The sequence below is a fragment of the Lactuca serriola genome, chromosome 3, assembly GCF_051521515.1.
Source record: "Lactuca serriola cultivar US96UC23 chromosome 3, Lser_US96UC23_V15, whole genome shotgun sequence".
NCBI lineage: Eukaryota > Viridiplantae > Streptophyta > Magnoliopsida > Asterales > Asteraceae > Lactuca > Lactuca serriola.
This window is the reverse complement of record NC_136410.1, coordinates 199222935-199234030: the sequence shown is the minus strand read 5'-3', so window position 1 is coordinate 199234030 and position 11096 is coordinate 199222935. Positions and strand designations below refer to the sequence as shown.

Sequence of the window (11096 nt, the reverse complement as noted above, 5' to 3'; positions counted from 1 at the left end):
CTCGTTTAGTGTAGATTGACACTGTGAATCTAAACTGTAAATATTTCAAATTTTAACATTCACAATATGAAAAAACTCTGATTAGTTCAGATTCACACTGTGAATCTGACTTATTATTACGCACATCGTGAATCTGAGGAGGTTCACAATATGATTCTGAACAGGTTTACATTATAAATCTGAACAGGTTCACAATGTGAATCTTAACTAAAATATCGTTTTTTTTAAAACATGAATATGAATCTATGTTTAAAAAGTACAAAAATATGAATTTTGATATATTTATTAATTTTTTTTCTATAAAAAAATAGACCTTAACTTTTTTTCATCAAAGAAAAAAAGTGGGTTTTTTTCGAAAAAAAGAAGTTCGTTTTTTATATATCATCATGGATCTCTATGGAAAGAGGACGAAAAATCGTGAACAACGGTATATTCAGTTTTTTTTCAATAAAAAACATGGTCTAAAAAAAATTTAAACGAAAAAAAGTGATGAGTTTTTTGTAAAAGGTGAATTTTTTGGTATGATCCGGTGTGGGTGCGTCCAATGTAAAAGTGTATATCTATTTCCTTCACCGTTGATCGTTATGATTTCTGACGCTCACGATTGATTCATTTGTTAATTATGGTTCTCTATTGAACCTCACCCTATATATATATATATATATATATATATATATATATATATATATATATATATATATATATATATATGTATGTATATATATATAAGGTAAAGTGAATATACCTAATAACCTTATATAAGCTTAGGTACCTAACCACATCATACTACGTAATTTTGTATTATATTTGCATTGTAATCATCCAAAGTTCTTAAAATTCAACCTCATAACTTAATTGCTTCCAAAATCTTTAGATTTTCATCATTATCTTCATTCAAATGACGTCTTTCTATCGGAGACCTCCTGGTGGGCTTCATATACTACCCTTACAAATCAAATGGTGTAGGAGGAATATAATGGTGAATGTATACAAATCTTGGAAGTAAATCAAGTTATGGGTTGAAGTTTAAAAACCTTAAATGATTGCAATGGAAATATAATGCAAAAAAATGTAGTATAATGTGATTAGGTATCTAAGCTTATATAAGGTTGTTAGGTATATTCACTTTACCCACGTGTGTGTGTGTATATATATATATATATATATATATATATATATATATATATATATATATATAAACGCCATGCTTTAAAATTTGAGGAAGGTGACTCTTGAGATTTTTTGTGGATATTTAGTTGATTTTTGTTGATTTTATATGGATTTTTGAGGATCTTTTTAAGCTCCAAATCAGCATTCCACTTTCTCTATTTCACATAGGGATTTTTTTTGTGGCATTTTTATGAGAGGAACCGTCACTTCAAACCCCTAGGTTTCTTATTTTATTTTCACTCCAAACCCCAAGGTCGAAATCCTTTCTCTTTTCTTTGTTTATTCCTCGTTTATACTCAATTGTTTCAAAGCCTCTTCCCGAAGGAATTCCACTTATCTATCCTCTCTTTTGATGAAAACTTCCTCCACTTATCTAACCAGGTACTTTTATTTATTTATTTATTCACTTATTTATTTATTTATTTTTCTTTAAAGGTGGATTACTGTGTAATAAGTGTGGTTTTTTTTTGGATTTTTCGGCTATTTTTTGTTGATTTTATATAGTTTTTTTTAACATTTTTATGTCGGGTCGGTTCGACTAAATGGGACAGCCATGCTCTAAAATTTGAGGAAGGTGACTCTTGAGATTTTTTGTGGATATTTAGTTGATTTTTGTTGATTTTATATGGATTTTTGAGGATCTTTTTAAGCTCCAAATCAGCATTCCACTTTCTCTATTTCACATAGGGATTTTTTTTTTTTGTGGCATTTTTATGAGAGGAACCGTCACTTCAAACCCTTAGGTTTCTTATTTTATTTTCACTCCAAACCCCAAGGTCGAAATCCTTTCTCTTTTCTCTGTTTATCCCTAGTTTATACTCAATTGTTTCAAAGCCTCTTCCCGAAGGAATTCCACTTATCTATCCTCTCTTTTGATGAAAACTTCCTCCACTTATCTAACCAGGTACTTTTATTTATTTATTTATTCACTTATTTATTTATTTATTTTTCTTTAAAGGTGGATTACTGTGTAATAAGTGTGGTTTTTTTTGGATTTTTCTTTGATTTTTCGGCTATTTTTTGTTGATTTTATACAGTTTTTTTTAACATTTTTATGTCGGGTCGGTTCGACTAAATGGGACAATGTGCCATCATTTGAAAAGTCGATCTCTTCACCTCCAAGCTTCCATTCACCTCCTCCAATGCTTCCCTACTTTCTCAGTACACTACTACCTCCATCACCTCTCTCTACCCAACAACCCAATATACCGACGTTTGCCCATTTCGCCGGCCTCTATTATTGGATTAACAAGCACTTTGAAGGATATTGTCTGATTCACTTTTCATTCAGCCAGGTGAGTTCATCGATCAATGTTAATTTTAACGGTGGTTTATTTTTTGTTTCTGATTCTAAGGTCCTGAAATCATAAGGGTTTTGAAATTTCAACTTGTGATTTACATTATTCGTCTTAATAAACTATTCCCTCATTCCAAATTTTCATTTTTAATGAGAAATCATCTGACTATAAGCAGTTTCTATTGCTTGTTTTTTTTTCTTTTTCAGGAAAAAAAATTATAATCTGAAACATCTCTGTTATAACGATTCCCCCTTTGCATATTCATCATCAACAAAGATCCTCTGGGTTTGTTTTTTGATATCCTTTTTGTGTTTTCTTTCTCTAAAAAAATATTGTTAATGGTTCCAAAAGTTAGATTTTAATTTTATTGCATTTCATAAAACAAATGATATCTTTCATCATATATTTTAATTGTCATCGTACAATGAGTGAGATGGCAAACGGGCAACAACATGTGCCCGCTAAGCCTTTTTGAATGGTAAAACGAATTCTTTTAAAAACTACATTCTAAGATCTAGGGATATACTTGTTGATTGAATTTTTGTGTTGTTGCGTCTTCTTACCTCAACTAGCTCTTCAGTTTTAGCTTTTTTCCAGCTTTTAAAATTATTATGGGGGATCGTTCTCGGGCAGAAAACGATGCCCTCTAGGTTCAAGTGATAGATATGGACATAAGAAGCATAAAGCCATAATTATGCTCAACTCAGAAGAAGGAGTAATGAATGATAAAAACTGAAAATAAAAATCTTGTCTTAGGAGATGTATACCAACGGAAACAATATAGAAGAGAAGTCATTATAAGATGGAGGGAAAAGAGAGGTAAATGTGCTATGATATGTTCTGATTTTGTTGACAAGAGGCAGTACAGGAGAGAAGCTATTATAAGATGGAAGTTAAAGAGAAAGAATTATACAAGTGCATCGAAGTTTGCCATTTTTATTTCGGGTGAGACCTCAAAAGTATTTTCTGATGTTTTAATTGACAAGAAGCAATACAGGGACGTTGAAAGGGGAAATGGAAGGAATGTTGTTTCCACAGTAGAAAAGCTTATCTCACCTATAACTACTACCAGTGTTGAACACCTTTTGGATATGGAAGAAAATGGTAAATATTCATTTTCACTTTTTTCTTGTTGCTTTTATCTGTCATCATTTAGTTTTTTTTCACAGTTTTGGCCAATAATTCTGAAAGTTCAAAGTACGTTTCGGTTAGGGAATATTATGCTTACAAACTTCAAATACGTAGACATGATAAATCCCACTTGCTGCATTTTGGTCGGCTGTTACAGCAATACATAGTTGATAGTTATGTTGAATTAGAGACGCAAAGATTAGCTTTTTATAGGACATAACAAGCTGATATACGACAAGAGTTTTCACAAGGAATTGTCGACGCTATGGCAAGTGGTGAAGGTGAGGCTTCAGCTATTGGTAAACGTGTCGTTCTGCCAGCAACGTTTATTGGTGGACCAAGAAATATGAGACGGAAATATATAGATGCTATGGCGTTAGTCCAGAAATTTGGTAAACCGGACCTTTTTTGACCTTAACATGTAATCCTAATTGGCCCGAGATTAGACAACACATGATGACTCATGAAGAGACACATAACAGAGCTGATTTGGTTGTCAGGGTTTTCCATGCAAAACTTGAGCTATTTAAGAATGAAATTTTAAAGAAAAATATCTTTGGAAAAGTAGCTGCCTATACTTATGTCATAAAAGTGATGAGGTGCCCTTTAGGGCATTTAGTAGACAAGGTTTTTTATAGTTTTTTTATTGTCTTCTTTTCTTATAGTTTATTTCTTGCTGGTCCGGCAGGAGAAATGTTCTGAGGCAGCTCAATAACTTCAGCAGACAATCTGAGGGTATCCTACATCTACAAATTTATGACAAGTATGTACTCTCTTCTCATAATATATTTTTCTAATTTCGTGCTTCTTGGCTTCATCTATTGAGTTTGAGTTTTATGGGTATGCAGTACAAGTGTAAACCAGTTACTGATTCTTGATTCAGATGGACATATAATTACTGATTCTAAGTCAAGCCTATATCTAATATTTTGTTGGTTAGTTTATTGCATCTATGTATCTATTTATCTGCTAGTTCAAACTTGTTTGTTGATTCAAACTTGTTGCTGATCCACCTCTACCTTTGATTTGAACCTCAAATCTAATTAGTTTGTTATATGTTTTTGATTTAAGACTATGTATATGATATTCTAATTCAAACTTCTTGCGTTCCATATATATGCTTTTTATTTAAAATCTAAAACCATTTATATGTGTTATTGACTTACTGTGTATCTGATTGCATAAATATGGTTTGTTTATTTCCAGGGAATATGAGTGAAAACAATCCTCATAGTAGTCGATTTCATGCAAAGACATTGGAGGCTTTAATGTGTGCTCATAGTTTGTTTCTGAATGAAATTCCAGGGATGATATTTGGATGATTATGAGAGTTTTAATGTTTATCTGTAGTATACTATCATGGCGAATTTAGTTTTTCATATTTTATACATTTGCTGCCTTGGTTGTTTTTGTGATGATATTAGACTATTATTAATTTCTATTTGGTTCAATGATGTTAAGAAATTATTTGGTATTGTTAGTTTATGTAATGTTTTAATTTCTCATTGTTCAGTTGTAGTTTTTTGCAAAAAAAAAAAAAAAAAAAAAAAACATAGATTTCGGGTTTTGGGTTGGGTTTTCGGGACTATATCATGTTTAGGGTCGGGTTTGGGGAAAGTTTCAGACCCGACAGGGAGCTTAGATAAGGAACCCGTCAGGTATCGGGTCGGGGTCGGGAATAAATTTAGATATCGGGTTCAGGGATGGGATTCTCTGACCCGCCCCGTTGCCATTCCTATTTAGGATTGGCAAAATTACTAAAATACATTGCTATTTCTTGCACTTTTCCCTACCAATAATATTGGAATAATTGCTTCTTTTTGTAAAATGCAGTAAGCAATTATTTGAACTCCTGAGGAAGTAACTCGCACCATTTACAATAATTCTCATTGCAAGTATTACTCTGTCCTTGTCCTTATTCTGTAGAAGAAAATAGTTCGATTGAGAATATATTTTCTTAAATTATATTTACTGAATTTACACTTTAATTGTATTCAAGGTATTTTATGTCTAAAAAACTTGAGAGTATGCTGTCAAAGTTCAACTAACGAAATCTTGCAATTGTAATTAATATGGAAGATATACAATGTATACTTTCTTTAATCTACCAACGATCATAACTTCATCTAAACATGACGACACTGGGTCGTGCTTAGCACAACCTCCAAACTTCCCTAGTATATATATATATATATATATATATATATATATATATATATATGTATCACAACCTCCAAACTTCCCTAGTGTATATATATATATATATATATATATATATATATATATATATATATATAGGTTCAGGTTCATTTGAGATCATTCTAATTTTGTGAGACCGTGAGACCAAATGTAAAAATAATTTTAAAATGCAAAATAAATGGAAAAATCCAAAAATTCTTTTTTTAAATATTATTTTCGGAACTTGAATTAACTAAAAAAATAAAAAAATAAAAAAAAAATCCCGTTTTTTTTGAAAAATACGTGAAATATTCTAATAGAATATTACACTGACATATTCTAAAAAATAATTTTAAAATGCAAAATAAATAGAAAAATCTAAAAATTCTTTTTTTAAATATTATTTTCGGAACTTGAATTAACTAAAAAAATAAATAATAAATAAAACAAAATTCCATTTTTTTTGAAAAATATGTGATATATTTTAATAGAATATTATACTATACATATTCTAAAAAATAATTTTAAAATGCAAAATAAATGGAAAAATCCAAAAATTCTTTTTTTAAATATTATTTTTGGAACTTGAATTAACTAAAAAAATAAAAAAAAATGCGTCTCACGGTCTCACAAAATTAGGCCGTCTCACATGAATCTAACCCTATATATATATATATATATATATATATATATATATATATATATATATATATATATATATATATATATAGTTTTTTTACGCAGAGGAGATTAGTTTTTTTACGCAAATGAGAGTAAGATGTGGTGGTGAGGGTTAGGGTTTATGTAAAAATTGTATACTCATTTTTTTAGATAAAACATCTTAAGTTATATGAGTAATGGTTCCATTACTTTAATTATTTAAATTAGTCGTTTTGCAACCAAGACAACAATTTCTAGATGCATGAAAACATTGTTTTTCGGTAAGAGATAAAAAAATCAAACAAATAGCCATTAAACAGAAAATACCAATTAATTAAAACTGTGCGAGCTTTTTATAAGTAAACCCCATCAATATCTTCTGTTATATAAAATGATAATATTCAGCCTTTAAAACAAAAATAATGAACTACTCATAAATTGTTTCCAAATTAAATGTAATAAATCAGTCTCTCATCCACTTTTAAATTAAGAATTGTAAATAATTATTTCACTTATCAAAAAACATTTTAACTTGATTTAATTTATGGTAGTATAGATGAACAAAATGAAAATTGTTTTTGTATTATATAATTACTTGCCAATTCCAAAGAAAAATATTAGAATTCTTATTAAATAATAATTTACAATATATAAACATTTGAAAGTAAAACTCACGATTAAAACTTAATATTTAGTTTGATAACAAAATGTTTTCTAGTTATATGTTTTTGGTTATATTTTTGGAACGATATACTTAATATGATTGTAATATTTAGTTTGATAACAAATCTTTTCTAATTACATTCAAACCAAAGCTCAAAACCCATAAAGTTGTAAGTAATTTAATTTATAATACATAGAATTGTTGAACAAAATACATTTCTCTAAAAAAGGCAATAATATTTAATTACATTAATACTCACATTGGTATTTCTGAATTAGAAACGTCATAACATGAAAGTGAAACCAAATCTCGACTTTCATGTACATAAATCACTAACTTCAAACATTTTGCAAAGAATCATTTGTAGTGTCGCCAAAAGTAACATTAGTAACCTATGATAGAATTTTGAAGCATTGTCAGATTTATCTTTAGTTCTTTTGTATATTCCAAGGTTAAATATAATTTTAGTTTCAAAGTACAATGCCTAAATAAAAAAAACTTGTGTTTAAAAAAAATGAATGTAAGATGTTAAAGAATAGAAATGACAATTATGTCAAACTACAATAAACAAAGAACATGTAATCAACATATGCAGATAAATGGTTGTAAATTGCTACTTTTTTATTCATCTTTAAAAAATAAAGGAAACAAAATTTATGGATAAAAAAAATGTAATTTTGTCTTTGTTTCAATCAAAATGACGGTGTTGCTTGTTTGGTCCATGTTCTAATATACCATACTATAAAATGACATTATGTAAAATATTTAATTGTTGCGAGTGATGATAAAGGCAAACAAAAAAATGGCATCATACTTGACTGTTTACGACATCAATCATACACAACCACATACACATACAAAACACACTCTCATATACTACACATACACACATAGCAACAACAACACACACAACTCAAGAAATCTATTTTCATTTACCTCAGACATTCTACTTTGGAAAATCTATAAAAACAAAAATGGAAGTATATTGTTATATTTGACAAAAAAATGTAGCTATTTCTGGCATTTGATCCAAAAATGGCTAAATGCAATGCATAAAGTACAAAAATTGCTAATGGCAAGATAAAACAACTTACTTCCACTTATCAAAAAATTCACTTCCATTTGAATAAGACATTCTATTCTTGAAAATCAATCCCAAAAAAATAAAGTGCATTATTATATTTAATAAAATAAAAGTATACTATAATTTCTTGCATTAAACCTTAACATATGGGGAAATTGAATCATACCTGGAAGTACCAAGGAGGCAAGGATTAGCTCGGACATCATTAAATGATCCTGTCAAGAATAATTATTTTTTGGTTATAATTAATCCATTGATATAAACATAACCAAATATGTTAAATATTGTATCAAAAGTGTAATAAGCATGTTGCAGATCAAATGAATGATGGATGTCATAACGACACCATTTGTTGTTGGTTTGTTTATAAATCCACCAAATTAAAACATAGATTTTTTTGTCAAAATTGAAAATTCTTTTCTTGAAAAATACAAAAATGTGATTAAAATAAATGCATAATGTCACCATGAAAGTCAGCCGTAATACCTGCTTTGCTAACTCTTTGCCTATAAACTTTAACCTTTTACTACAAAAAATAAATAAATAAAAATAACCTGATAAAAAGCTCAAGATCGATAGTTTCCAATAGGTTAAAAACAAAATGACATCTAATAAGCTAATAAATACTTTATCGGGACTTACCAAACAAAAAGACAAATTATTGAGTTTTTTAGCAGCACACTACACAAATTCACGTAGGATACTTACCCATGGAATGTTATTGTTATGGATCAAATAGGTTCTAGTGAAGATTGGTGATGGTTTCTTTTGATACTGTTGTGGTACCTGAATCAGTTAAAACCTGCAAATCAAGAACCAAAAATTTGTCAAAAATGTATTACAATTGTTGAACAGTTAGTCAAAACCGAAAACCTGAAAAATTCAAAACAAATATGTGTATGTCTGATTGCAGAACTTTAACCGCACCTACACATTTTGCTTTAAGTAGCTTCATTTTATGGCCTTAGACATTGGTCCTATAAACACAAAGTTAAACTCACACATACAATTAAACATAGACCCAAAAATTGTATTTATTTTAATAAGAATAAAAAACCACATGTAAATCAAAAATCATGAATGGGAAAAAATTGATTTAAAAACTAAATCAGAAAATATAAATCAATGTATCTGAAACATAGGGGAAGGGGGAGGAGCTAGTTGCATCCATGGTAGGGCTTGGTTAGCGGAGAGATGAGTGGATTGTTGATGAATGTAAAGAAGGATAGAGGACCATCATTGCTCCTCTGCGGATCTATATGTGTTAAATGGGAGAGAGAAAGTTAAGTGAGAAACGTGAAGAAAGGGTGATGGAAATTCAGAAAAATAAGTCAAATAGCTTAACCTAGATGACGACCAGATTGAACATCGAGCTCTTTTTCCTGGATTTATTAATGAACACATATACTTATAGAAAGATACCTTAATTGGTAGAGAATCTGAGTACCAAAGATGGCCTTAAAAGCTTGAAAATGCCAGAATAAATAAACAAAGAGAAGAATAATCAAGATTACTAACTCCTTAAAAACTTACCTCAAGCATCTTCCTTTTTTTGTGATTACGGTCTACAAATCATACCAAAATCTGCAACAAACATGTGGCTGCTAAAGGCACATTAATAGCAAAAACAATGATTTCTCATCTATTGAAAATTACAAAACCAAAATCAAACCCAAATCAAATGAAATAAGAGGATGAAAGTGACCTTAACAAAGAAAAAAAAACCACCTTTCAGATCTGGGTTTCGTTGCAGAAAAAAACGAAAAATTAATTACAATCAGTAGGCGTCTCTTGTTCCTTTTCTTCTCCCTTTAAACCTATCAAAATTTCAACATGAAAAACACGGGATTAGTTCCTCTTTAGTTAAACTGATTTGTCCATGTAAGGTCGACAACAAGGGTTTCTAGAGAGACCCATGTTCCATAACTATTGACAAAAAGAACCAGAAATCAACCTTCATTTGTTCGTGTTTGTGTGTATGAGTACAGAGAGACATGTCATTGTATTTCCGTGTGTTTTATGGATAATATATATACAAGCGACAGACTAACTCTTTAAAGTGTGATCTAATAACCCCACAAATGAAAACAAAATCATACCATGTACATCGATGTTGTACCTAAAATCGAGAATAAGAAACAACAATATTGAGAGAGAGAGAGAGGGAGAAAGAGACGTTGAATATATGTTTGGTGGTATGCAGGGGTGAAGAAGTTCAAATTCAGGGTTTTTATGATTCGTGGAGAGAAGCGTGCAATGTTGGTGGCGTATGGTGGGGACAACAGTGCAACGATTCTGGTGTTGACTGTGGATGACGGCGAAGATTGTGACACTGTATATGAGATCTAGGGTTTTGGAGTGATGGTGATGGTTGTGAAATATCGTAAAATATAGAGGGAGATTTTACCAGATCTGGGTGGTGGCAGAAAAGGTGGACTTCTACGGGGTGGTGAATGGCGGTGGCGGAATTGGTGGACTTCCAGGGGGACGATCATCTAGTTGAGAGAGAAGAACAGGGTGGTCGGTGACATACTTCTGGGTTGTAGCGACGACGTCATGAGGGTGGTGGTAACGGAGGCTTGCTGAAGATTCAAGAGAGCAAGTAGAGAGACATAAGAGATTTGGGAGAAACGATGGTTTGTAGATGATATTAGGGTTTTCTACGTTTAGACATAGGGGCGGGAGAAGATATGTTTTCGTTAGGCTTAATAGATTTGTAAACAGTGTTATAATAGGTGTACCTCTTAATTTTCAAGAAATAGACAATATGTTTAATAATATATATATATATATATATATATATATATATATATATATATATATATATATATATATATATATATATACTTTCGTTGATGATTTTACTTGGTTTTGCTTTATATATTTGTTTCATTCGACGGAAGAAGTCTTG

At 30.2% G+C, this 11096-nt stretch overlaps 1 protein-coding gene across 1 annotated transcript; it reads left to right on the top strand.

Annotated features, from left to right (window-relative positions):
- The first annotated feature begins 1878 nt into the window (after positions 1-1878).
- Positions 1879-5045, top strand: LOC145093499 (uncharacterized). The gene is made up of 5 exons (XM_079031640.1): positions 1879-2074; positions 2208-2466; positions 2677-2753; positions 4265-4362; positions 4806-5045. The coding sequence occupies exons 2-5, from the start codon at positions 2313-2315 to the stop codon at positions 4816-4818; spliced, it is 342 nt and encodes a 113-aa protein (XP_078887766.1). The 5' UTR covers positions 1879-2074; positions 2208-2312; the 3' UTR covers positions 4819-5045.
- The last annotated feature ends 6051 nt before the right edge of the window (positions 5046-11096 follow it).